The following is a 27,963-nucleotide window of genomic DNA, read 5'->3' as shown; positions in this document are numbered from 1 at the left end:
ATGCACGCACACACATGCACACATGTCTGCACTCCCATGCGCAGTCACATGCATGTGCACAGGCAGCACACATGCCCACGCATACATGCACGCACACACGCCCTAGAGAATAGATAGGATACAGAAAGGAAGGGGCACAAGAGAAGTCCATCGTTTTCATTAAGTGATGCTAAGAGAAAGGAAAAGAGGCAGAACAACCTCTGTGGGAGCCATTAAACCCAGAAAAAGATAAAGATTATGCCAAAAGCAGTGGAAAAGACATGGTGTGAGGCTTTAAGGACATGCAGACCCAGAATCTGCTGAGACAGTGAAGAGTCAGCGGGAGAGTACCATGGTGTCATTAAGGGCACAACAAAGAAAAAGCCTAGCATCTACGGACTGCTTGTTAAGCACAAAGCACTGGCCGCATGCAGCAATAACCCAACGACGTGGACATTCTCACTACCCTCACTTCCCAGAGGAGGAAACTGAGGCTCGGGGAAGTTCAGTGTCCTCTGCTGAACACCACAGCCAATGAGTGGCAAAACCAGGATTTGGATGTGGCTGTGGCTCTGGCTCTAGAACCTGCACCCGTAACTCATGGCACGGTGCTCTGTGGTCAGGTTCAGCATAAAAGCAGCAGGAAGAATTAGCAGTAGAGCTTGGGAAAGGCATCAAGGAATCAGACTGAGAGACTGATAAGAGCTCAAGTCGTGAGAACAAAAAGCCAGATGATCACATCAAAATGAGAATAAGCCTCATCGCACCCATGACCAGATGCCCTTGCCCTGGCCCCTCCACCAGCCCTGTGGGTTCCTGGGGAGCGCCGGAGCCTTTGTCCTGCTCTGCCTCGCCCTGCTCCCACCTTGGGTCTCAGAAGTCAGGACCTTCCTGGAGAAAGCCCGAACCCCTCTGCCTCGGGCACCACGTGGAGTGACGTGAGGCCATGAGTATTCTGTCACCCTGGGTTATCTGTGTCTCTCACTGTTGGCTGCGGTCCATTTTCTGGCACAAGGGGTTGCTTCTGCTCTCTGTGGCCAGTAGAAGCAGCAGAGGGCCGAGGAACCCCAGGGATGGGAGGGCAGGGTGAAGACCACGTCATGGGACATTGATATTTTTAAACAAATGGACATGAAATCATACGTCTAAATATACTTTAATCTTGAGAACTGCCTCCCTTGAGGTAGTTCATTATTCCAGTTATTTTGCCATTGCTAACTGGAAACCATCTTCTGGAAACCATCCTCACAGCCTGTTAAGGAGCGTCAGGAGAAAAGCTAGTTTTCCCAGCCTTATTTCTTCTTAAGAACATTATGAGTCAGTTTGATCACCCATGTTGGGCACCACATTGACCAAATCACTTGCTCTTATCCCAAATTAAATTTACCCTGAAAGGACAGAGATTTGTCTCAATTCCAAGACTGTGACACAGGCTCTGATAGTTGTTCAAGAAGAGAGGAAAGTGTTCACTGAACTTTCCCAAGGTTTATGAATGGATGTCCCAAAACCCTGGTCCTGGCCATCAACTACGCACCAGTCAGCATCCAAGGTTTTGGGGATTCAACTGTGAGCAAGACCGAGTCTATGCACAAGGAGCTCACACTGGATCGGGAGAGGCAGAAACACAGATGAGGAAGCACCAGAGTGTGATGATGGAGAGCAAATCCACTGGAGACAGTGTGCCAGTGTAAGCCTTGGCCTCTCTGTTTCTGGGGAGTACGGTGGTAGATGGCTTCTCCCACATCTCTGGATTGTAGCCTTCTTGTGTGTAATATACAGGGATAAGATCAGACCTTACTTCCTTCAGGGTTTTTGTGACAAACAAAGTGATGTAAGCAAGGCTCTATGCACCAGGCCTGTGGTGAGTCCCAATGTCAGGGTAGCTGCTATATATCACATCAAGTGCTCCCTTTCCAGAGAGGTCTTCCTGACCTCCCTATTTAAAATTGCAGTCAACACCCTCCCCACCCTCCACCAGCACTCTGTATCCTCCTTCCTTCTGTTTTTCCTCTCCATCTTTTACCCTAAATGAGATGCTAAGATGTTTGTTGAGTACCTGCTATGTTCCAGACACTGTCCTAGGTATTAGAGATCTGGTGGTGAATACAAAAAAGATCCTTGCACTCATAGTATGCCTAATCCAAAGATATGTGTTGGGTGGATGGATGGGTGGATAGATAGATGGGTAGATGGGTGGGAGGGTGGGTGGATGGATGGATGGATGGATGGGTGGATGGATGGATAGATAGATGGGTGGATGGATAGGTGGATGGATGGATGGATGGATGGGTAGATAGGTGGATGGAATGGATGGATGGATGGGTAGATGGGTAGGTGGATGGGTGGGTGGATGGATGGGTGGTTGGATGGATGGGTGGATGGATGGGTGGGTGATGGGCAGATGGATGGATGTAAACAAACAGATTAATCATGATAAATGCAGCAGGGAAGTCAAGTTATGTAAGCTGAGGTCCCAGCAGCGACAACTGACTTTAGCAAGAGGGGGCTCTGTGGTGACTGGATAAGAGCTTCTTTGTTCCATTGCTAAGAAAAGGATCCAGAAGAGAATGAGAAGTGAGAAAGTATAGATAACCATTTTGATGAGTTTTGTTGTGAACAGGAGCAAAAAAAAAAAAAAAAAAAGAAAAGAAAAGAAAGGAAAAAGGCGTAGGGGATGAAAGGAGATATAAGAGTGAAGGAATAGTTTATTATTGTTGATAATGATAATGTGACATGTTTATAAGTAGGTGCATATGATCCAATAATTACTGAATTAATGATGATGGCACAAGATGGGGCAAGGGAGGAGGAGGGGGCAGGAGGGAGGCGGGAGAGAAAAGGAATAATTTAATTTCATGAAGACATCAAGTCACTTAGAAGGTGCTAAAAGGTGGGATCCAGGATGTGCACGGAGGGATTGGCCTTAGGTAGGAACAGGGATGGTTCATGTACTAAAATATCAGAGAAGGCACAATTTGTGGGTGGATGCGGGTGGGCTGTTAGATTTGATGGTGGGGGAAATGACAGAATTCTCTTCTGGTTGCTTTCATGACATCAGTGAAGGAAGAGATGTGCTCATTAACTAGGAACAGAGAGAGGGGAGGGATGCTAGAAACTTGAGAAGAGGAGAAAAATGTGGGATGCAATCACCACGGGTAGACCAAGAGAGCAAACTGCCCAGGCTAGTGGAGGTAGTGAAGGTGGGTTTCCAGCAAGGGCAAGGGCCCATGTGAAAAGTATGGCTGAAAATCTGAAACATACCAAGCCCAAAGGGAGGTGGTTTTTCTGCAACAATCATCAGATGCTTGGAGGCAGGTGCAGAATAAGACAGTGGAGTTTAACTAGAATGGGGTTTTGTCACATGGACACAGTGGCAGGGAAGTGACAGGGCTAGCACCAGGATGATGGGGCTCATGGTGGCTGAGGATGGTAAAGACATGGTAGCCAGAAGGGGAAAGGAGTCTGAGAAAGTGGTTGGCTCCATGACGTGAAGTCTTGATGAAGTTGAAGAACAATAGGGATATTTTTATTTGGGACAACATGGAAGGACCCTGCAGTGAGAGAAGTGAGACAGAGAAAGACAAATACTGTATGACCTAACTTATAGGTGTAATCCAAAAGAAAAAAGAAAACAAAAAACCACAAAGCCACACAACAAACAAACACATAGAAACAGAAGAGATCAGATCTGTGGTTGCCAGAGGTGGGGGAGATGGGGGTGAGAAATTAGGGGAAGGTGGTCAAAAGGTTAACAAATCCCAGGTCTAAGATAAATGAGTTCTGGGGAGGTGAAGTGTAACACGATGAGCAGAGTTAACAATGACATATCGTGTATTTGCAAGCTGCCGAGAGAACAGATCTTAAAAGTCCTCATCACAAGGAAACCAAACTGCAACTTGTGAATGACTGTTAATCTTATTGTGGTAATCTTTTGTGTTACACACATAGGTCAGACCATGATGTTGTACACCTTTAACCCACTGAGCCACCCAGGTGCCCCTGTTGTACACCTTTAACTAATGCAATGTTAGATGCCAATTATACCTCAATACGACTGGGTCAAGAAAGAATTTCCTGGAACAAAAACCAAAGCAGGTGAGTGGAAGGGTAGGAGGCCCCGTTCGGAGGGTGGGCTGTTGGAAATGGAGACTGCGGAGATGGGCTCATTACTGATGACAGAAGTTCTGGGGTGGGAACATGTGAGTGAGTGGCTGAGTGGGGGATGGAAGAGAAGACCACTGGAGCTAAGGAGGCCAAGGAGCAAAAAGACCAGGTTCTATGCAGAGGCCAGCCAGCCATGAAGAACGATGAGTTCGAGGAAGGAAGTTGACCCAAGCACCTGGGTCTTTGGCAAATGTTGGGGAGGGACTGGATGTCAGCAGACGGCTGTAACAAGGTGAAGGAGTAAGAATGAAAGTCTGTGTGTATGTGCTTTGAACAACTGGGGTTTTGAAGAACTGGGGAGAAATGATTTCAATGGGCTACTGGAATGAGATGGGAAAGGAGGGCCCTTAGCTCTCTCTAGGGTGTGGGGTGCATGGAATGGGGAGAAAAAAGAGCTCTGCTCAACCCAGGGGTGAGTGGGGTTTTACTCAGAATCATCAATGAGTGGACATTCAGAGAAGTTGAAGTGGGTTTTGCTGCTGAGGTCCACAGGTACCAGGGGACAGGGTGGCAAGATTTTGGAAGGTGGGATGTGACGCAGTTGGGGAAATGTAAAGAGAAGTAGAGGGACAACATTTGGTGGGAGAGGAGAGACTTGGTGACTACTCTCAGTGATTCCACTAAAGCCACAACATTCACACGGGTATTTTTGAAATGTATGAGCATTTAAACAAAAATCTTCCATCTCATTATTTTAAAGTTGGTCCTCAGACTTGTATGGTGTGGGGACGTGGGTCCTGAGCTGTTCTGGTGTCTCTTATCATCTCAAAACTTCCCTTGGTGGCACTGTGGACATGCCTAGGGATTGCAAATGACAGACAAGGAAACAGATCCAGTGCTGCGTGAGTTCAGTACCCTGCCTTCGCCTAGGGCCGATGGCAGATGCTACCACGGCTGCTCTACTGGCAGCCATCTTGACCCCCATGGCGGAAGCATGGCTGCTTTCCTGGTTTGATCAAGGTGTCCTCAAATGCCCAAATGGGACGTTTGATGTTGGGAAGAAGAGACGACCAAGGAAAGGCAGGAACAGAAGCACACTTACACATGGCGCATGGCATCCTCAAAGAGAACCAGGTCCATCACTGTGTTGACTTCATTGTGGTTCTCCAGGGCTTCTGCCAGAGTCTGGGTCAGAAGTTCCCATGATTGTACAGGCATGTACTTGGGCTCGCCGATACCATGGGCAAAATGGCAATACATGTTCAGGCCTCGGGTCTGTTCCACAGTCTCATCGACATCCTGGTGGTGAGACACAGGCATAAGGACCCCCTTTACTGACTCAATTCTGGTTCCATAGAGTGAAGACCCCTCATTTGCTTTTTCTCTCTGGACACTTCCTGCAAATTAAGTATCTGTGCTGCTTCCCCTACTTCCTTTCTCCTGAGCAGCTCTTATAAAAGAGACGTTTAACATTCATTTACCAGCTCCATGAAGTCATGGGTGGTATTTATTACTCCCTGTGGGCTGAGGACAGGATATGGAAGGTGGGAGGTACCCTTCCCATAGGCCCAGTAAGAGCCCATGTCTGGGCAGAGGAGTGGGTGGGGACACATGATTAGATTTCCCTAAGCAATCTTTCACCACTGCTGGGTGAAGGGGTCCATGGCCTGCTGTGCTTATCTCCCCCACATCTGTTCCCAACAGGTCTTGCTTCCCAGTCCATGGCAGCATCATAAAACCTCCTTTCCTCTTTCCTGTGAGATAGCACACTGGAGGCTGCCAGCCCCAACTTCACAGGCTCAGCCCAGAGAACTCAGTTTCTACAAAAATGCACCATGAGCCATCCTTAGGTGACCGATTTCTCTACAAGGATCCTGATAATCTGGAAATGTTCACAGTAAAGTCCCCGAAGCAGAAAATTTTCATAAAGATATGAGCTGACTGCGTCGTGTTAATTCTTGCCCACACGGAAGACCTTACCATATTTAATAAAAACCTAGTATGACTCAATTAATTTAAAAGACAGCAGGTTTGTGTCTCTTTACTACCAAGGTACCCTGTAAGTATCAGAGAGGCAGCTAATCATTTTCTTAATTTAGAGAGGAACTACTTACTTATCAAAACTCAAATCCTAGAGCCTTCAAAAGGAAGAAAGGTGGTAGGGGAAGTAAGTCCAAGAGAGAACATGCTTTCTAGTCCCTAAGTAGGAATTTATACGAGTGCAAGCAACTCTCCCCACCTGTCACTCTTTTCTTCCAAAGTTCTGACTGGAAGAGGCACCTGGGAAAAAGGGAAGCTGCATGTTCTTCACCGGCAGGGATATTACCCCAGGGAATGAATCACGGCTATAGGGTTAGCTTTGTAAGCTCAAGGGATAAAATTCGTCACATCTAATGGGGGGGCGGGGTGTGGGGAGTGAGGATGAGTCTCATCTACAGGGAAGCCAGGACTCCTGCCTGGTTTATAAGAAGGAAATGGGAAGAGTTAAATATGAAAGAGTTATTATACTTTGAAGGTGATGTCAGGGCTATGGAAAGCCTTCCAACTATTGTGGCTTTGCTACATAGGAACCGTAGATGTCCAGACACCCGGGTAGGATTTAATGCAAGGCAAGAGAGCCATTCTTGCTTTGCTGCAGAAGGCATGTGGGGAAGTGACATGGGAACCCATTTACCCAGTTTGAAAACGGGCTAATATACCGGGAACTGGTTCTGCCGGAAGTCAATCTCCATGAATGATGTAGCAGAGGAATGACCGAAGTACCGTTCTGCAAAGGCTGGTCTACAAAGACCCTTTGATGAACAAAACGATGGGTTTCTGATGTTATGATCAGAGTCAGGCTATTCAGGAGGGAGAGAGAAAATCAACCTTCCTGGTGATTCAAAGACTTCTTAATAGTGACACCATGTCCCACAAGGGCCACTTCTCAGAGAACCTTAAGATTTTATTGGTAGAAACAGGACTGTATCACTTCCTTGGTGGAGACTTGGCAACTTTTCTTTAATACCGCTGTCAAGATTTGATGCAGCCAAAGGTACCTCCAGCTGGTATTTCAAATGTTAGTGGAGAAGGCCGATGGCAGTATTAATTATATCTGGGTCTATGATCAAAAGAATGCGTTCTTAGGATACAGACCCACATAGGAACCTCTGTTTCAAAGGCTGAGTGTTGATACTCAAAAGGGCCAGCTCAGACCAACGGAAGAAGATAGTCAAGGCACGTTTGCAGAGCTAACAATGAATACACAATTTGGCAAATCCTATGATGCTCAGAGGGGCATCTGAGATGTGAGAGTACTGAATATTGGGGCATAGGAAAATTATAAGTGGGGGAATTTCAGGGTGTTCGTACTAGTAAGGAGCCAACAGAGAGAAGTTACTTCACAATGCTGTCTAAGGGGCAGCTGGGTGGAACAGCTGGTTGGGCATCTGGCTCTTGGTTTAGGTTCAGGTCATGATCTCAAGGTCGTGAGATTGAGCCCCACATAAGGCTTTGTGCTCAGTGCAGAGTCTGCTTGGGATTCTCTCTCTCTCTCTCCCTCTACCGCTCCTGCTTGTATGCACACACTTTTTCTCTCCCTGAAATAAATAAATAAATCTTTAAGAAAAAATGATGTCCTATCATATAGGTTGGGATGGACTGTATCTTCAGAGGTAGACCCAAGATGGTATCAGGGAAAAATCTGGTGCTAGACTTAACCAGGTGAGCTTTGGGACAACATGGTACATTTAAATACAAGTTTTGATTATTTCTAAGTTCAAGAGAGGACAAGCAGTATGTGTGGAAAATATGGAGATGTGGTCAACATTTTGAAGGCTCAGGGTGAGTTGTGGGATAATTTTGACACTAGAAGTATAATATGATCTTGGGCTGTGTTAATGTGTGCTTCCCAAGACAAAGTCTATGGACTATTCATTCTGCAAATTATTAATAGGTTTTATTAAGGGAAAAGAGTTTCAGGGTCTCATACATTTGGGAAATGATAAATGAATCAGGATTATTCAAGAATTTTAGGGCTTTAATGTACTGAAAGCATTGTGAATTTCTAAGAGAGGGATAGAATATGAAGTATTTCTCAATTTATCATGGATATCTTCTTTCCAAAGAGTATATTGTAGTACAACTAGTTAGGAGAGAAATTTTGGGAAACAGTAACAAAATTATAGTTAATCAGAGGGAATGATGATCTTGCTCTAGGTCAGCCCCAGTTGGGTTGTGTGATGAAAGTCAGACACCATGATTTTGGAGGGGGACCTCATGGAAAATTAATCAAGATGATGGCAAATTTCTCCATGTCAGAAGCCATGTCAGAAGTGGCTTAAAAGAACACAGGCTATTTGGTTTGGGGGAGGGAAGACGCAGGAAGGACAAGACAAATGATCTTAAAATATTTGAAAGTTTTTCATGTAGACCTAAAATTAGTGGACAGGGAAATAAATTTTAGATCATTATTAGAAAAACATTCCAGCCTTTAAAGTTGTCATAAAGCTTCCAAATTTCAAAATTGTTCCAAATTTCTGGTCATCAGTGGCTCCAAAATGGCTCCCTTGGCAAAGATGAAACTGGCCATTTTCAAGGACATTGGAGCATCCACTGGGATAACCAATCCAGGAAATGCTATTGAGAGGAATCAGTATAAGATGCAAGAATTGGATCAGATGATCCCCACAGACCTTTTCAAAACTGACATTCTAGGATTTATTTGTGCCTTTGTTGTCCTAGCATTTTTCACCTCAGCAAAACAATGACAGATTTCTTTTTCTATCTAATCTCTGATTTTGCCCCCAATTTATGAGCTGGATATTATCATTTGATTATCTGCATAATTATTATTTTTCAAATGTAAAATTTTTTTGCAGGGCAATACTCACATCAAAAATTTTCTTGACCACTTCTGTCTGGATTTTATCAAAAAGATCAAAGTCCTTTTCTTCTACCATCTTATCCCGATAAACCCGATTTGATTCATGCAGATAGAGCTTTATGAGGTCCTGTGTAGATTTTACACATTCTACTGAGGAGAAGAGAATGCCCTTTAAAGAGAATAGAGAAAAATATCATGTGAACAATAATTTAAAACTGTAATAGCTATAATTTATTGAACCAGTTATGTGACAGGTACTGGACTGGAAGTTTTGCCAGATAATAATCATTCAACCATCACGATGATTCTACAAAATAACTTTTACTGTATCTATTTTGTACAATGTGGACATCAGGATTCAGAAAGACAGGAAGGATGCCTATGACATATATATAGTATGTGGTTTTAGTACAAACCCAGAAGGTTTTGAAACTAGGTCTGCCTGACCTTAGAGCCTAAAACTCTGACCATTACATTCTAACTAACCACACTGAGGAGAGAGGTAGCTTCTCTGCTGTATTTCAATTCCCTAAGTGCCAACTCGAAAAACAGTCTGGGGAATGATGGCATATGTAAAATCAGGATGATGACAGAGGGCTGGGATGACTATAACTAACCTTTGCAGGTCAGCAATCCATTTATCTATAATATGTTCTCCTTTTATACACCATAGGGATTATTCCAAATATTTACTATTCTTTTAAAATTTCTCTGTTACCTCACCTCTTTCTGTTACTATTTGTTAATGTCTTAGTCTTCTTTTTCATTGAAAAATGGAGACCACCAAGATTAGAGTCTCTCAATGACCACAACAGGTCCTGTAACTTCAATCTCATTAGACCTGTGTTTCCCCCCATTGCTTTTTTATCATAGAAGGAAAGGGGCTATTTAATTATTCCTCATCACCAACAAAATAATGCTCTGACTCATGAGCATGGCATAAAGTTCTGGTCATAATAGGACTACTAGTCTAGCTCCTCATGATCACTCTTACCATTTCCCATAAAAATCTAGATTTCAGTTTCACCAAATTAAAATTATTTTCTGATACTGCATAATTTCTGTATCTTCATGCTTTCTGCTTTTCTTGCTATGCTCACATTTCAAGATCCAATTCAAGTGTTATCTCTTTCTTGAAGTCTTCCATGACACTTCTCTTCCTGCCCAACAGCATTCCCTCTGATGTGTTCCACTTCACCCTTTATATATACATCTATTTGTTCCTAAAATCATTTTTCTTTGGACAGGTTTGCTTCTTTCAGTTCATGATGAGTGTCTCAAAGGCAGGGAAATTGACAGACTTCATTTTAGGTATTGTTTATTTTTATTATTGTATTATTGGCATCTAGCATGGTGCCTGACATACACTAGATTCTTAATGAGTGCTCGTTGAAAGAAGGAATAGACTAATACTGAATCCTTCAATTACTATAACATAGCAAGAACCTCCATCAAGATTGCTGCTTTCAGTAGGGGCAGAATACCTGATTATAAGCCAATCCACTGAAGTCAACTACAAAAGATGGGAAAATTATCTTTAAAGTTTCATCTTTTAGAGGCATTAGGGAGTAACCAGGGCAGCGGGGACTCAAAGAGCTGAATTCTAGAGAGAAGAAAAGGAAGAAAGATGAACCCTAAACCTGGCACTATTTCTTTTTCCTTTGGACATTTGCCAATCCACAACTAATGACTTACAGGTTCAGAAACTGAAAAGACAGACAAATGACAGGTTAAGATGCTGAGCAAACTTATCTCAAGAGGTAGGAAGGAGGAAAACTGAAGTTCAGGGATTACCTAGAAGGGGGTCATGGTAAAAAACCACAAGGGAACCCCTCAAATGGTTATACACTAGGAATATGAGTGAATCACAAATCATTTAGTCCTCACAGAAACTGAAGCCTAATTTCAATCATATCAGTCCATGGCAACAGCTTGGCAGAAACAGATGCAGAAGTAATCACTGAAGGAAAATAGCATAATCTAAACCCTCAAATTATCTGTACATTTTAAAACACTTAATGTCTGGCAATCAAACAAAAATTACTGGGAATACCAGGCGATATGGCCAAATCAAGAAAAAAACTGACCCATAGAAGATCTAGGTACTGGGAATTATCAGACATAAACTTTAACAAAACTATGATTAATATGACCAAGACATTAGACGACATCAGGTAAAGAACTTCATCAAAGAACTGGAGTCTTTAAAAATGAATCAAATGGAAATTCTCAAATTAAAAATTACCCCAAATTATAGTTAATGAAATTAAGAGCTTATCAGTGGGGTTAAGAGCAGAATGGACAGAGTTGAAAATAGAATTAGTTCACAGGAAGAGAGAGTAGCACAAAATATTCAGATTGAATTGCAAACAGAAAAAAGAAAGAGTGTCAGGGACATATGAGACACGTATGCCATATATGTGTGTTAGACTACTAGAAGAAAAGAGAGAGAAGCAGAAGCAACATCTGAAAATGTATTGGCCAGAACTTCTCTAAAACTGGAGAAAAAATACAACTGAAAAGAAAAGACATCAACCCAGATTCAAAAGTGCTATAAACACTAAGCAAGATAAATACAAAAAATAGCACTTAGACATCGGGGCATATCTGAAATTTTTGAAAATCGAAGACAAACAGAAAATCTTAGAAGTTGGCAACCAAAAAAAAAAAAAAAAAAAAAACCCCAAAAAACCAAAAAACCAAGCATGTATTGTCAAAGGAACGTAAGACTTGAGAGAGAATTTCTTAACAGAAACATGGAAGCCAGGACAGTAGAAGGACCCCCTCAAAATACCAACAGAAATACTACCAACCTAGAATTCTAAACTCCCTTCCCAAATTCTTTTAAAAAATAAGAAATGAATGTATTTTCAGTTAAATAAAAAACTAAGAGATTATTTTGTAGCAGATGGAGCGTACACTAAATACTAAAGTAGTTCTTCAGGCAGAATGAAAATGATTCCAAATGGAAGAATCAGATATGCAACAGGAACAAGAGCAATGGGAAGAGTAATATGTGAGTAAATCTAATTAAATGTCGACTTGGGGCACCTGGGTGGTTCAGTTTTTTATGCGTCTGCCTTTGGCCCAGGTCATGATCCCAGAGTCCAGGATTGAGCCCTGTGTTGGATTCACTGCTCAAGTGGAGCCTGCTTTTCCCTCTCCCTCTGCTCCTCCCACCTACTCACTCTCTCTCCTGCTCACTCTCTTTCTCAAATAAATAAATATTAAAAAAAAAGTTGACTAAGACAATATTAGTATAGTATGGGTTTTCAATATACACTGAATTTTAAAAATAACAATAGAATAAAATTGGAGGGATGTAAATTGTTCTAGGACCCTTGCATTATATGGCAATTGATAAAGTACTAATTTATAAAAGAAAAAGGGACAAAATGATGCATTTGGTAACCATTAGATGACCAGTAAAAAGACATCTGCTAAAAGAGGGAGAAAATAAAAGAATAAAAAGTAATTAGTTTGATAGAATACAAAAAAAAATGAGAGGAAAGGAAACATAGGATAGGTAGAACAGGAGCGCCTGGGTGGCTCAGTGGGTTAAAGCCTCTGCCTTCGGCTCAGGTCATGATCCCACGGTCCTGGGATCGAGCCCCGCATCAGGCTCCCTGCTCAGTGGGGAGTCTGCTTCCCCCTCTTTCTCTGCCTGCCTCTCTGCCTACTTGTGCTCTCTCTCTTCTCTCTGTCAAATAAATAAATAAATAAAATCTTAAAAAAAAAAAAGAATAGGTAGAACATACTGAAAACAAACAGTATAAAGTAGATTTAATCCTAATATGTTATATAAAATAACATCAAACATAAATGAACTAAATATTTTAATTTAAAGACTATAATTATTAGTCTAGATTTAAAAAATCCAACTAGATGTTGTCTATAGGAGATATACCTTAAACATAAGAAAAAAAGAGGCTGAAATAAGAAATTGAAAAACAATACAGCATGAAGGAATTGGAAACAGTATGTCATGAAGATGCGGACTAAAATAATGAGGAATAGCCACCTTACTCTACAAAGCTGACTTCAAAGAAAGAGCCATTTTAAAAAATAAAGCAGTGAATTTAATAATAAGGAAAAGGTCAGTCCTCTAGGAAGATATACTAATTCTAAATGTGTGTGCACATAATAACATGATTTCCAAATACATAAAGTAAATATGATGTAAACAAAAAGAGAAATGGACATGCCCACAATCACAGACGGAGGTTTTTGCATAAACTTTTTTAGAAACTTACAGAACAAGTTGTCAAAAAAGTCAGTGAGGGATATAAAATATTTCAATGACATGATTCACAAATTTGACCTAATTGACATAGTGACTCAACTACACTCAGCACCTGAAGAAGGCACTGTTTAAGAAGCCACACTGGTCAGACCTTTCGAAATAAAGCAGATCTCAACAAATTTCAAAGGAATGAAATAATTGAGTATATTTTCTGACAACAGTGGAATTAAGCTAAGCATCAATAAGAGAAGGATAACTAGAAAATCTCTCAATTCTAAAAAAATAAAGCAATATACTTCCAAATATCCCATGGGTTAAAGGAGAAATTATAGGGGAAATTAGGAAATATTATGAAGTGCATGACAATAAAAATATAACATATAAAAGTCTGCATGATACAGTATACGGCATAATTAGTGATAAATTCATAGCCTTAAAATGAATGTTTTATAAGAGCTGAGAGCCTGACGATTGATGACACAAGTAGCTCTGTCAAGAAGTTAGAAAAAAGGAGAACCCAAACCTGAAGGTATGAAGAAAAAGATTATAAAGAAAAGATCAATTATTAGTAATATAAAAGCAGACAGCAAATAGAGACAGCAAATAAAGCAAAAAAAGGATATTATATGTGAATACTTATCAGTTTCTTTGAAAAGATTAGCACAATTGATAACTCCTTAGTAAGGCTGGTAAAAGAGAAAAAAAGAAAACGAGAAAAGTCACAAATAATCATTATCAGGTATAAGAAAGACGAGATAATGTCAGATACAACAGGCATCTAAAAGACAATCACAGGATATTATAAATGATTGCATGGCAATAAATTAAAGATTGAGAACATTAATAACCTACAACTGACACACGAAGAAATAGAAAATCTGAATTGTCTGAAGTGTACAAAAAAATAGAACTCATAACTTAGGTTCTTCCACAAAAATACTCCAGAGGGGTGCCTGGGTGACTCAGTGGGTTAAAGCCTCTGCCTTTGGCTCAGGTCATGATCCCAGGGTCCTGGGATCGAGCCCCGCATCGTGCTCTATGCTCAGCAGGGAGCCTGCTTCCTCTTCTCTCTCTCTGCCTGCCTCTCTGCCTACCTGTGATCTGTCTGTTGAATAAATTAATAAAATCTTAAAAAAAAATACTCTAGAGGGTTTCAGCAGTAAATTCTTCTGACATTTCAGGAAAACTCACTACAGTGTTTTCCAAAAGCTTCCTGAGAGAGAAAAGGGACCACTTCCCAATGCATTTTATGAGGAAAGAAGAATTACAGGACAATCTTATTAATGGAGGTGCAAAAAGTATATTAAAAAATAACAAATGGAATCCAGCAAAATATAAAAGGCTCAACATGTAGCAATTAAATTGGGTTGATTATAGGAATGCAAGAGTGATCTAAGATTCAAAAATAATCAGTGTAATTTATCACATTTCCAGAAACAGCAAGAAAAAAAAAATCGATGTAATTAGTTTAAGAGCTACAGAAAAGTTGCTTGTTAAGTTTCAACATATACTCATGGTTAAAACTCTTAGGAGACTATAATCAGGAAGGAATTTTCTTTTCTTTCTTTTTTTTTAAAGATTTATTTATTTATTTATTTGACAGAGATCACAAGTAGGCAGAGAGGCAGGCAGAGAGAGAGGAGGAAACAGGCCCCCTGCTGAGCAGAGAGCCCGATGTGGGGCTCGATCCCAGGACCCTGAGATCATGACCTGAGCCGAAGGCAGAGGCTTTAACCCACTGAGCCACCCAGGAGCCCCAGGAAGGAATTTTCTTAATCTGGCAAAGAGCGTCTCCCAAAACCCAGAGTAAGCATCACACTTAATGGTCAACTAGTACAAGCTCTTTTTCCCTAAAAGTAGGAATGCAACAAGAAGCCATTCTCACAACTTCTCTTCAACATTTTACTGGCAGTTGTAACCAGCACAGTAAAACAAGAAAAAGAAATTATAAGATTAAAGGATTGGAAAGAAGGAAATCGTCACTAGTATTTTTTTTTACCAATAACATGATTGTATATGTAAGTATAAGCATAACACTGAACGAAGTTACAAAGTGAGTTAAAAGTTACAAAAATAATATTCTATTTTGATAACAACCCAAAATAAGCCAAAAGAACTTAGGGATCAGTTCGACTAGAAGTCCACACAGCATTTGCTTCCGGGGGAGGGTGGGGTGGGGTGGAGAAAAACCAAATCATAGGGAGAAAAAAGGAAGAGCTTTAGGGATGTGGGAATGTTCTGTTTTTCGATCTAAAGATCTTGATCTCTTTCTCATAGTTATGTAAGTGTGATGACTGTGATAATTAACCTAGTTGTGAACTTATGACTTGTGTGCTTTCCTACATGTATATTATACTCTGATAAGTTTAATTTTGCAAAGAAAGAAATTCCATTAGGTCCCTTTGGCCCTACCCTCACCTGTGTCTCAGTCTCCCTCCTTCTTGGCTCTCCTAGATATCAGGCAGGGATGAGATGCAGAGTGCAGGGAGAAGCAACGACCAGGAACCCCAGCTTCCTGGACTGTCTTTCACAGTGACGTGTGCTATCCCTTGGAGCTTATAATCCCGGGAAAGCCAACTGCTCAGGATGCCGGGAAGTTAAGGGCTGAGTCGATGTGAGCCCACCAAGCACAGACCCTGTATCCCCTTAGTCACGCTGGGATGGGAGCCGTTAATGATTTCTGCTACTCGGAGGCCCTGATCGTGCCCTGATCAGGACAGTAAGGGAAGTGCAGAGAAGGTCTGAGTTACCGAGCCTTGGGGTCAAGCTGAGTGGAGGAAAGCAGCGTGCTCTCTAGGCGACGCCTGTCTTCTCACAGGCATTTAACAGGTCCCCCCCAACCCCCACCCCGTGCCAATGCTTCCATCATCAGGCCTTCAGACAAGGAAGAGGGAAAGGAGGCAGGGGTAGCTGTGGTCAAGCTTGAGCCTGAAACTGACGTCTAGAGGAGGAGGGTGGGGGGCTGTGCGGCTGCAGGGAGGCAGGCACTCCCAGGGAGGGATGCGTTTTCCTACCCACTCTTGTGGCAGGTGGCTGACAGCAGGCTGCCGAAAGCCTAGGGGATCGCCGCTCAGGCTGCCCGAGTCAGGCAAAGACACGGCTGGGGGGCGGGGGAGCGCGTGGAACAAGAGACCTTCCTCCTCACCTTTGCCCCCCCCCCCAGCTTACCTGCACTGTAGAGTTGAACATTCTAGCTTTGGGTCTCAGTGCTGCTGTATGTGCAAACACGATTGAGGTACTCGATTTCTTTGTGGCACAGCATTGCCATTTCCCAATTGGAAAGAATCGGTATTTCATCTTACCCGATCATTTTGAGGATGAAACTGTTCGCTAACAGATGTGTAAGGCCTCGGACCGTGCTCGGTAAATGTTAGCTCTTGTTACAGACTCTATGTGGGGCCCACTCTGGCCTCCAGTGATCTTTCCGATCTAGTCTCTCAGCGGCCCCCTCCACCTTTCCCTCTGTTCCCATGGGGCCAGATGCTTTCCTATTCATTCCACCGACAAGGTGTGTACTTTCTACCTTCGTGACCATTCATGCTGTCACCTAGCTGGTAACTTCCCCGAGCCTCTCTGAAATTGGGATAACAATGTGCATCCCAAAGGCTTGTCATGAGTATACAATTCAGGGTGTGAGGGTGACAAGGTGTCTGTCCGGACAGGAGTGGGATGGTTTTGATAAAAGAGACTTGAGGCTCTCCTCCCCTCAACTCTGCCCTATGAGTGATGTGAATTTGCTCTGACAGTGTTAACTCCCTTTTCAGCATTTCAGAAATGCAGAGGGTGACTCCCCCACTACGCCAAGCTGCAGTGAGGTTTCAGAGAGGGGGTGTGTGATAACAGAGGTCTTTCTCTGGGGTGCCTGGGGGGCTCAATGGACTTAAACATCTGCCTTTGGCTCAGGTCATGATCCCAGGGTCCTGGGATCGAGCCCCGCATCGGGCTCCCTGTTTGGCAGGAAGCCTGCTTCTCCCTCTCCCACTCTCCCTGCTTGTGTTCCCTCTCTCGCTGTGTCTCTCTCTGTCAAATAAATAGATAAAATCTTAAAAAAAAGAGGTCTTTCTCTGTTAATACTCAAAAGATGAGCGACGAGAGTGGACACGCACAAACTTGGCGATTGTCCTGCCCTCCTGCTACAAGGCTTCGAGCGCAGTCTTTCTTGCTGACTCAAATACCTTATGCTTGTTATCTTCGTCAGAAGCACAGATGAGACAGGCAGAATGGTGTGGAGGACGGAGGGCCTGGCCAGGAACCCAAAGACCCAGATTTGTGTTCTAGTTCCTTTACTGGCTGGCAGTACACTCTCGGGAAAATCTATAGAAGCCCCGGAGGGTCTCTGTTTCTCCTCATGTTTAGCAGAGCTAATGTCTACGTGGGGTCCAGGACCCAGGAGGGCTGTCCTGAGCCAGCTTAGGCGTGTTCTCAAAGTCCTGCCCTCATGTGGGTCTCGGTGTCTGCACTGGTAGGTTCAGCCCTTCTGGAACACAGTCGTTAGATCTCTGAACTAATGTTTAGGGAATTTCTTCTCTTTCCAACCAAAATGCCTGGCTGGACCATGCAGGCCTTGTGTTCTCACGGTCGGGGCCTTTGCTAGTCTGAGGTTCCCCGGAATCCTACCTGTTCAGGTAGGGCCATGGGTAATGAATTCCAGATAGCTGTACTCGCTGTGGTGGGGCCCGCCCCCCTCCCTGATCAGTCAGACAGACATTCCCCTCCAGGTGTGGCCTCTGCTTGGTGTAAGAGGCATCCTTCTCCTTTATCCTTTCTCAGGGCTCTCTGGGGGAGGAGTCTCTCTGAGAAGCAGTTTCTGCAGATTCCTGTCCAGGATGGGAAAGTCGTGGACTCTCCATACCCCGTGAGGGTGGTGTGCCTGACCAAAAGGAAGAGGGGGCTGGGGTTTGCCGCACTGCCCTCTGGGCATTTTGGCAGTCAGGGTCAAGCAGCAGAAAGCAACAGACAGAGACAGGCCATCACTACTCAGAGGAGCAACTCGAAGAGAATCAAATGGCTGTGGCCTGGAAAGGAACCTGGAGTTTTTAAACCGAGGCCTCCCAGGGGCTGGCAGATGGTGTCTTATGAATATTCCAACATGGCTTTTTTTCAGGAAGCAGATCTCTCTAGCATGACTCAGGGGACGTTCTTTTTGTGCTCAAGAATAAAGGGTATAGCACCAGGGCCTGCAAAATAGTTCTCTCTGCTTTCCTTCTGAGGCATAGTGGAATCATTCTATAGCATTTTCTTCAAGATGCAGAGCCTTCTGCAACCCAAAGGAATCAACCCAAAAATGTGTCCTGGGGAATGGCATCATCGGCAAACAGAACTATCTGGTTGATGTCCTTCCTCGAGGATCCCATGGTACCCTGTTCACCTGTTTACTATGCTCATGATTCCATAAACCTGTGCGTTGGCCTAAGAGTTTGGTGTTAACTCTTGTTTTACTAAGAGCGGAAGGGACCAGATCATCACTGTGTCTCTGGGCAGATGGACTTACCTGGAAGATGTTGGCAAAGTCTCTGAGGTTGAAAATGTAGTGGAATTTGATTGCTGTAGGTAGGAACGTGGTGGCGATTTTCTGGTGGAAGGTCAGGGCCAGATTGATGAGCTGGGGGCTGGATTTCTGCAGGGATGCTGGGAAATGTCCGAGTGTCAGGTGCTGAGTCAAGATGGTGCCATAGATGGAGGCCAGGGCGTCCGCTCCCGGGAAGGAGAGCACAAACACGCTGAAATGACGCTGCCCAGGGAAACAGGATGTCAGTTAGAGTCATGAGTTAGAGTCAAAATTGCCTTTGGGGATTTGGGTAAAATAATGAGGGATTCTTAGAAGGGCTTTGGATTCTATAATCTGGTCACATGTCTCACGCTGTACCTACAATTAGGTTGAATCTAAATGACTAGAGAGGTAGCGGGCTTTGGGCCTTTAGTCAAAGATGTCAGCAGGTAGGAAGAGAGCAGAACTTGAACTCAGAGCCATCTGAGTCCCAACAAGTATTTGATACTGAATAGGTCCACATGAGAGTCATTTCATCTTTCTGAAGATGAGCCAAATCAGATGGACTCCATGACCCCTCCCAGCTCGAAAAGCTTCCTGGTTCTGGGTCTGGAAGTACCTTTGTCCCCCTAGAAATGCAAATCAGCATCCTGTATGATTTGCCACTTTCAAAGGCTGGACAGGGGAAGGGCCAATGATTACTTGTCACTGACTGATATTTGCTCTGGTAAGGTAGACTTTATTCAGGATTTGGGTACCCTGGCTCCCCCCATACCTGCAGGCGTGGGTTGATGGTGAAGCTGCCTGCGGTGGGGTTCATGCAGGAAACGTACTGCACATTCCTGACCTCCTTCAGGGACAGCTTGTTCCGATCATACCTGGAACGGACAGAAACCACAGTGAGAGTTGGGTGAGGGCCCAGGCAGGTGAATGCCTTGTCAAGGTAGGGTGGGATGTGTCCTATCATTCATGAGTCTGGGTGGTTAAAAAAAAAAAAAAAGTCTAGATCCATTGGTAGAGATTGAAAAAGGACAAGAGCCTAGGCCCAAATCCGGAGGGATCCAACATCTATGGGAGTAGTGTAGGAGAAAGAAGCCATAAAAATGGACTAAGGGGTAGGGTGGAAATCCAGGGTGTATGGCCCCCCAGAAGGCAAAGGAAGTCAGTATGTCCAAAAGGAGAAAGCAGTCAAGCATGTCCAGGGCTGTAGAGAGAGGAAGACAGCAACCCAACCCAATGGGTCTGTTGGATCTTACAGATAGACAGTTAGGGGTTGAGCAAGAACAACCATTCAGTAAAGTGGAAGAAACAGAAACCAGGTAGTGGGGTGAGCAGTGACGGGGAAGATGGGGAAGTGTAAACAGAGCAGAGACATTTGGCTTTGTAGGGAGAGAGAACAGGCCAATAATTAGAAAATGGTGTTTCTGAACACAATAGAGGAAATCTAGGTGAGTCTCCATATTGAGGAGAAGGAACTCTTCAGGAGATGAGGGGTGGTTAATGCAGGAGGTGGGGGAGTAGAAGCGAGAAGCTGGTGATGGTTCAGTTTCAGGAAAGGTGTGCCAGGACTGGTGAGAAAGTGAAGCAGCGGGGAGCAAGTAAGTTGTACAGATATGGAAGAAAAAAACAAAGATGGCGCCCATGGTCACCAATAGAGGTGGGGTGGGAAGCTCACAGACAGTCCCAAGGCATGAAATAGCCATTGCTGAGAGTGGAAATGCAAACATGCCAAGGCAACAGGGCAGGGTTTCCAGGGAGTTCCTACTGCCCATCTAAGTCTGAAGTGTATGTGTAGTGCTGAAGGGTCCCAGTATAGTCCAGATGCTGGTGTGGATGCAGATGGCGATACATGGCAGGCATCCTGCAAGGACGTGAGGCATGACTGAGAGGCAACTTGGGGCATCGTCACAACCATCATTCTCTCCAAGTTAGTTCCCTCTTTGCAATGACCGTTTTCTCAGCAGCTAATTCAATGCAGGGTAGAAAGGTGGGCCAGAGTGGGGTGTCTAACCATGGACTTTTTTTTCTTTTTTTAAAGTTCAGACCTTTCGCCATGAAAAATTATGCTGTTTGAAGAGACAGTGTGAGACCCTGTGAGTTGCTCCAAAGGAGACACAGGCTGTGAAGGTCTGCCGACCTCTGTGTGCTCCAAAGCGTGGGGGATCTTCTCACTCTAGTACCTGCTTGGGGCTGTGGGGCCGCAGTGGGGGATGGGAGTGGTGAATTCTGCTTTGGGGGTTTGGAGAAGGCAACTTTTGAGGTAAACATTGAAGAAAAAAGTAGGTCTTTTTCTTTTTTTACCTTTAGATGAGAGTGCAGCATCTTCCTGGACCAAACTTCCCATGTAGGCATGAATGCCCATTGGAAACTCCCCAGGAAACAGAATCCCATGAGGAATGTGGTTTGCTATGGGGTTTCTCACTGGGCACCAGCACTCACCTGTGGTTTGTGGCTCCAGCAGAACAGCCTTCAGCCCTGACTTAGGCCTCCTCCTCCCCCGACCACCCCACGGGCCCCAGGCCCTTTGCATGCCTGCTCTTACCAGTGGCCGTAGTCCAGATGCTGCCGGATGATGGTGTGGGGCTGCACGGTTCCGTAGGCATCCACTTCCGGCATGTTCATGTCATCAATGAAATAGATAAGCTTCTTGTGGCCTGGGGGGCCGTAATTTCTGCCAGCCTTCTTTTCTAGAGGCTTTTCCAGGACAGCTGAGGAGATGAGCCAGTTAGTGAGGGAGGGAGGTTCAAACCTCAGATGCCAGCACAGAGAGAGAACAGGGGTGAAGGACAGGCAGTGGTGCAGCGTGCGCCTGCTTGCAAACAGCAGCACTTACTATCAGTTCCGGGATATTCTATGGGACCAGCAGTGATGCCAGGACTCAGCTGGTAGAGGGCGACTGCATTGACCAGGCGTTCAACACCTTACAACGTGTCCCGTGTCAAGTTCTCGCAAACATGCACAATCTCACTGAAGCCACGCAACATCCGTGCAAGATTAGTATGACCATTCCATTTTGCAGGTGGGGACACTGAGGCACAGAAGAACAAAGGCACTTCTCTAAAGTGAAGCTGGGGTACAGATCTGGAGCAGTTCAATTTCAGAGCCCACGCTCCATCTGTCATAATTGTGGTCCCCAGTTTTCTTGACTTATGGAGTAGAAACAGAAGAAACCTTCACAGTCGGGAGGCCTGGGGCTTGACCCCCAAAGAAATCTACAGATAATTGGGTCCTGGGTAGACCTGCCTCCTCTGGGTCACACAGTGTAGGAGCACAGAGGCTCTGTGGCTCCCACATCGGGGTGGGTGGGGCCCCCCTTCTCCCCGGGGGGGGGGATAAGACAGGAGCTAATGGATATCTTGTCAGCAGAGGTCTCAGAGAGTTCTCCTTCTGGGGTGAACAACAGCCTCAGGGAATTTCTCAGAAGCTTCTAGCACCCCAATGGACTCCTCTGCTGCCTTCAGGTTAATATCAGGCTCCACGCACAGCATCTCAGCACCTTTCTGGAGACTTACCTAGACTCTTCTGGAATCGTCCCTTCACAAAACACCCTGCCCAGACTGATGGGACTTGTTGAGAGTGACCTTAAGTAATGCAGTGGAGATCTATGTAATTTTTTTCCCCCAATAAAGCAATTAAATATGTATTGTGAGAATGGACACTTATTACAGCTGGAAGCTCTAAGAACCATCTGATTCCTTCTCTTGAAAAACAAGTTTGTAAACAAGGAGAAAGTGTCAATAGACATTTGGAGGTGACAGATAGGAAGACAAGTTCCTTCAAGAAGCTTGAATATTCTAATTTTCTGGCCCTGAGTTAAATTGTTTCAAATATGAATTAGATTTAAATTTAATTAGCATTCAATTAACATACCCTATCAACCAGTTAATCACGCAACACCTTTTTTCCCCCTAAAGATATAACAACTATATACGAGATCTGTCAAAATGAAATATAATTAATGGGTTGCCAAGGACATGTTTTTGAGAACGGTCCTTCTACTGGGGAAAATCTCCTTTCCCCAGAGCAGTGATATTCAAATCAACCCCTGGAATGAGGCAGACCCCTATAATTTGGGTTGATTAAGTCTTTTGCTTCTAAAGGATTGTTGAGGAGGAAAGCATGTCAGTTAGCAAGTGCGAACACACTGGGTCACCCCAAAAGGAGGATGTTAAGTCCTCCAGGGAGGGAGGACTCCCTCGGGAAAGGCACATACATTTTTGAACCCCGCGTGACTAAGTTCTCCTCCAAGTCACATCTCGGATGGCATGGGGGTCAACTGATTGTTTCCAGGCAGAGCTGGGGGACAGAGGTGGATCTCAGCGTTAGCAAACAGGTTGGTGGTGAAGGCACTCAACACGTGAGAAGTATAAAGAATTGTCATCCTCCCCCCAATCTTCTGGGTTCTGCCTTGTTGTAAACGAGTCCTGACAATCAAGCCCATACCTGGGCCTGGAGTTGATGTGCTCCATCTTTTTTCTTTTTCTTTCTTTCTTTCTTTCTTTCTTTCTTTCTTTCTTTCTTTCTTTCTTTAAGATTGACTGATTGTTTGATTGCTTTAGAGAGCACGAACGAGCAAGCATGAGTTGGGGGACAGTCGGAGAGGGAGAGACAGAACCTCAAGCGGACTCCCTACTGAGCGCAGAGCCTGATGCAGGGCTTGATCTCACGACCCTGAAATCATGACCTGAGTTGAAATCAAGAGCTGGACGCTTAACTGCCTGAGGCACCCGGGCGCCCCCATCGGCAACATCTTACCCAACTTCTTTACATGGACCGGCCTCACATTCAGCCAGTAGCCATGTCCTGTGCCAGTGGCCCTCTGCTTTTAGTCACATAATTCCTTCCACAATATTTCAACACCATTGTGCATTTGAGGAGCAATTTCCATTTCAAAGTGGGTTCCCATCTGTTCTCATTTCACTGTCTCCACCATGACCACCCTTTGGCCATAGGCTCTCACCTGCTAGATCTACACAAGCGGCCTCCTGCTTTTGCTCTGGATCCCGTCACTATGTAGCATTCCCAAAAGAGCAGACAGGAGTCCCCTTGCCAAGATGTGAATCAGATCCTGCCAGTCTCCTGCTTACAACTCACTTGGAGCATTCCAGCTCGCCTGGGTATGTCCCTAAACCTTGTATCTCTGTTTTTCTCTCTGATGCTCCCCTGTCCACACGCTCTGCTCCAGCCATCCTGCTCTGTTACACTCGCTGCCACAGGGCCTTTGCTCTAGCTGATGCTCCTGCCTGCCATCCTTTCTCCCAAAGGCCAGCCCAGTTTGCTCCCTCATTTCCATAGGGCATTTGTCTGCTCAAATGCCATTTCTCAGTGAGTCCTACCCTGCACTAGGGCCAAGGTTAACTCCTCACCCCCAATTCCCTGTGCCTGCTTCATTTCTTCTTAAAATTTCACTTAAAACGCTCTATATTCTATTTATTTGTCTTATGTATTATCTTACCCTCTCCACACTATAAACTCCACGAGGACAGGCATTTTTCTCTGTTTTTCTGTCCTAACCCCAGCACCTAGAACATTATCTAGCACACAGTAGGGGTGTCTGAAAGACACTTACAAAGAAGTGAATGAATAAATTTTATGACAAACCCCATGAATGGCAAAGAAAGACACATTACCACCATTTTGTAACTAAGAAAACAGAGGCTAAGGCAGGTTACAAGTCTTGCTAGAATTAGGATCTAGGTCCGTAGATAACTGATTCTAGTGCCTCTCTCATATAGCTCTTAGGGAGAGAACCCTTAGAAGCCCTCACACCCCAGTCCCCATCTAGGGCTGCCCTGGCCATTCCTATCCAGGACTCTAACCTGCGTCACCTGGTGGCACTGTACTGTGAGCCACTCGAATGCTCTCATGATGTGGCTTCTGCCCCTGACAATGCCCCAGTTTGGTGAACTCATTGCCTGACCACGTTTTTGACAGAGATCCTTAGCAGTAAATCCTGTCCGACTTCACACCGATTTTCCTTTCCTTGGAACTCTTTTCTTCCCGCCTCATCTAGTTTTTTCATGAGTTAAGACATTTCCATTATTACTGGAAGGGCTTTGCATTTATTTTCTCCAAATGTAACGTGCTCTGCACGCTTGCAAAAAGAATACATATTCAGGATATAAAGATTAAAAAAGCACGGAAAATCATAATGATGAAAGTGAAAATTATCTGGGATTTGATCACCTCTCAGGAGCTATTAGCTTCAATATTGTAATGCATTTTATCCCAGTCTATTCACTCTGTTCCATTTCTCCTTCACAAAATCAGAATTATACTGCACATTCTATTTATAAAATACATATATATTCAATCCACGTGCCATAAACATCATTATGTAAAAACACATCCTCCTAAAACAGGACTTTAATTGCTGCACTGTGTTCCATAATTTGGAGGTACCAAAATTTATGGGATGGTTTCTCTGTTGTCTGAAACATATATTGTATTCTTTTTTTTTTTTAATACTCTGAAACTACCTTTGCTTGTCCTGAGCAGCGTGTCCTGCCAACGAGGTGACATATCTTTTGTGATTTCATCTTGTGTTATCTCCTTTTTGAAAGACAGCAAGGCAGGTGGACAAGAGCTGTCAGTAGTAATGATGGAAGTGTGATGGGGCTCCTTTGAGGTCAAGAGTCCTATCTTTTCTGGTCCTGTCCAACCTCAAACTTTTCATGAAAAGGTTATGGAGAGCTGTATTACACAAAGGTTGTGATGCCTGAATTCCTAACCAGTTAGGGCAATTAAGCACTCAAATATTTGTTCAACTAATAATTTAAATCACAGGTGGCTAGTAAGAGAATTCCAAATTGTGAACAGCATCATCTTTAAGCCTCCTCTTTTTGTGCTGCAAATATAAGCCCATTGATGACTTGGTACATTTCTTTGCTTCTCCTTATTCTCTTTCTAGACCATCCTGTCTACGGGTCACTGTAAATTTCTTTAGCTTTAAAAAATTACTTATATTTTCCAAAAGAATGAACAGAGGCTTCAAGTATTTAAACAGACATAAAACAGACCAATTAAGAGACTAAACAGGGATTCCAAAATAATACGGGAGAAGAAACGTCTTTGGACCCATCTGTTATCACAACCAAATCAAAATGCATTGCACACTGTCCTTTATGAACTGCCTACCTGAAATCTCAGAACTAAATCTGGGTTTAATGACAGCAGCCACGTCATCCTGGCTTACTGGAATAAATCCGCCTCTCATTTTGTATGAACAAAAATTTTCCAGGCACTAAATTCTAAAGGGCACGTATTAGGGATACTTACAAAAGGAATATCAGGTTACAGAATGGGCATAACCTTCAACTGGGGTTTCACAGGAGGTATAAAGTAACTTAAAATGATCTTTGATCATACTAACCCTGAACAGAGCCCAAGGGTAGATCATTAAATTGTAACGCGGGAAAGGGAATGAAAGCAATGCAGTGGGTTTGTGGGGGTTGCAGGAGCTGGGGGAATGGGGAGGCGCGTGGGTCCCTGCCTCCCTCAGCATGAGGTGTCAGCATTCTAAATCTGTGCTTTGGGCAGCTATTGGAGAGAAGTCAATAGAAATCTGATGTTTTGATGACTACCTGAAGGGTCTATTTTATTTACTATCAAAGGGAAAGATATCCATGTGCTCTAGATATCAGATGAACAGAAGCGGAGCTGGCATTCTATTATGGAAAGCGAGAAGCATGACTTACAGTCTTATCAAAGCAGAATGAGGCTATAAGCTCGATGAAATAAGACAGCTTGGCTATTAACTCATTGTGTGACTTTCAGGGAAGTCACTTAACACCGCAAGCCTCATTTTTCTCATCTTGCCGAAACAGAGACTATTGGATCTGTCATGGACACCATTTCCAAGTTCCTTCTCTTTAGTCACTTTCCAGCTAGGGTGGCCATGTTCCAGATCACTGGGGATTCTGGAGAGCTGTTATTTCCTGACATGGGCACTAACTCTCCCCTTCATCTTTTTCTTTTTTCCATTTGGAATGCAGATGTGATGGCTGGAGCAGCAGCCATTATGCCATTCTGAGGGAGCAACTGAGAAAATATAAATTATAGCTGAGCCATTGATTTAGCATTCGCAACTGCCTACCTCAAGACTTCTTGTTGCATGAAAAAAATCTGTTTATGTCATTATTCTCAGATTTTCTGCTGCATGCAGGCAAAGGCATTACTAACATTGTTGCATTGGCTAGGGAGGGTTAAATGAACCAAGGGGGTAAGACCCAAAGTTTGGCACAGTATAAACATTACATAAAACATGTCCTTTATGTCCTTTAGTATAGTTGAAGTTAAACCCCCTAACCACCTCTTTTGCTTGTGTTCCTTTTGTTTTGGCAGTAGGGTTTTGAAATTATTGCATAGTATTTATAGATCCTTAAATTCAAGAAGGATTTGATATTATTATAATAATAGCTTCCATTTACTAAGCCCTTATTGCAAGCTAGGACCCATTCTGAGTGTTTTACATACTTTATCTTGCTATTCAAGAACAAAAAGAATGAACGGTTGATACGCTCAACAACATGGCAAATCTCGAGATCATGCTGAGTGAAAAAAAAGCAGACAAAAAAGAGTGCATATTGTAATTCCATTATAGACAATTCTAGAAAATGCAAACTAACCTATTGTGACAGAAATAGGTCAGTGCTTGTGTAGGCATGGGCAGGGTGGAAGGGTAAGGGGGCGAGGCACTTTCAGAAGTGATGAATACACTCATTATTTCAACTGTTGTGATAGCATCACGGGTGTGTAAATATTTCAAAACTTATCAAACCGTATACTTTAATATGTGCCATGTGCTGTAGGTCAATTATAACTCAATGATTTTTTTTTTTTTAAAGGGAGAATGTCGAAAAAAATCTGCTGCCTTTAGTGGGAAAATGGATAAACAGGCTGATTTATTCACACAATGGAATCCTGCACAGCAGTAAAAAACAGTGAAATAGATCTACATGTATCAAAATAGACAATGATTTAAAAAGTTGCTAAAGGAAGTTACAGTATGATATATATTTAAAGTGTAACTAACACAACATTGTGTATTTTTATGGGTACATATATGTACTAAAAGTGTAAATTTGCATCTTTTCACGTGTCTGTCAGCCATCTGGATGTCTTTGGAAAAAGTCTAGTCATGTCTTCTGCCCACTTTTTAATTGGATTATTTATTTTTTTGGGTGTTGAGTTGTCTAAGTTCTTTATATATTCTGGGTACTAACCCTTTATCGGATACATCATTTGCAAATAGCTTCCCTCATCCCATAAATTGCCTTTTAGTTT

General features: G+C 43.5%; 1 protein-coding gene across 1 annotated transcript in view; it reads right to left on the bottom strand.

Moving 5' to 3' along the window:
- The window catches only part of LOC111161130 (dynein axonemal heavy chain 9), a 317,708-nt gene that overhangs the window by 129,692 nt on the left and 160,053 nt on the right, over nt 1–27,963 (bottom strand). The window contains exons 39-43 of the mRNA XM_022524635.1: nt 21,221–21,386; nt 19,454–19,556; nt 18,682–18,921; nt 8,955–9,116; nt 5,186–5,382 (exon numbers count right to left, since the gene is read on the bottom strand). Of these exons, the coding sequence (XP_022380343.1) occupies nt 5,186–5,382; nt 8,955–9,116; nt 18,682–18,921; nt 19,454–19,556; nt 21,221–21,386 (868 nt within the window). The remainder of the gene's footprint in view (nt 1–5,185; nt 5,383–8,954; nt 9,117–18,681; nt 18,922–19,453; nt 19,557–21,220; nt 21,387–27,963) is intronic.

Source organism: Enhydra lutris, unplaced genomic scaffold, assembly GCF_002288905.1.
Source record: "Enhydra lutris kenyoni isolate GAN:26980312 unplaced genomic scaffold, ASM228890v2 scaffoldscaffold82, whole genome shotgun sequence".
Lineage (NCBI taxonomy): Eukaryota > Metazoa > Chordata > Mammalia > Carnivora > Mustelidae > Enhydra > Enhydra lutris.
This window is presented reverse-complemented; position numbering and strand designations above follow the sequence as displayed.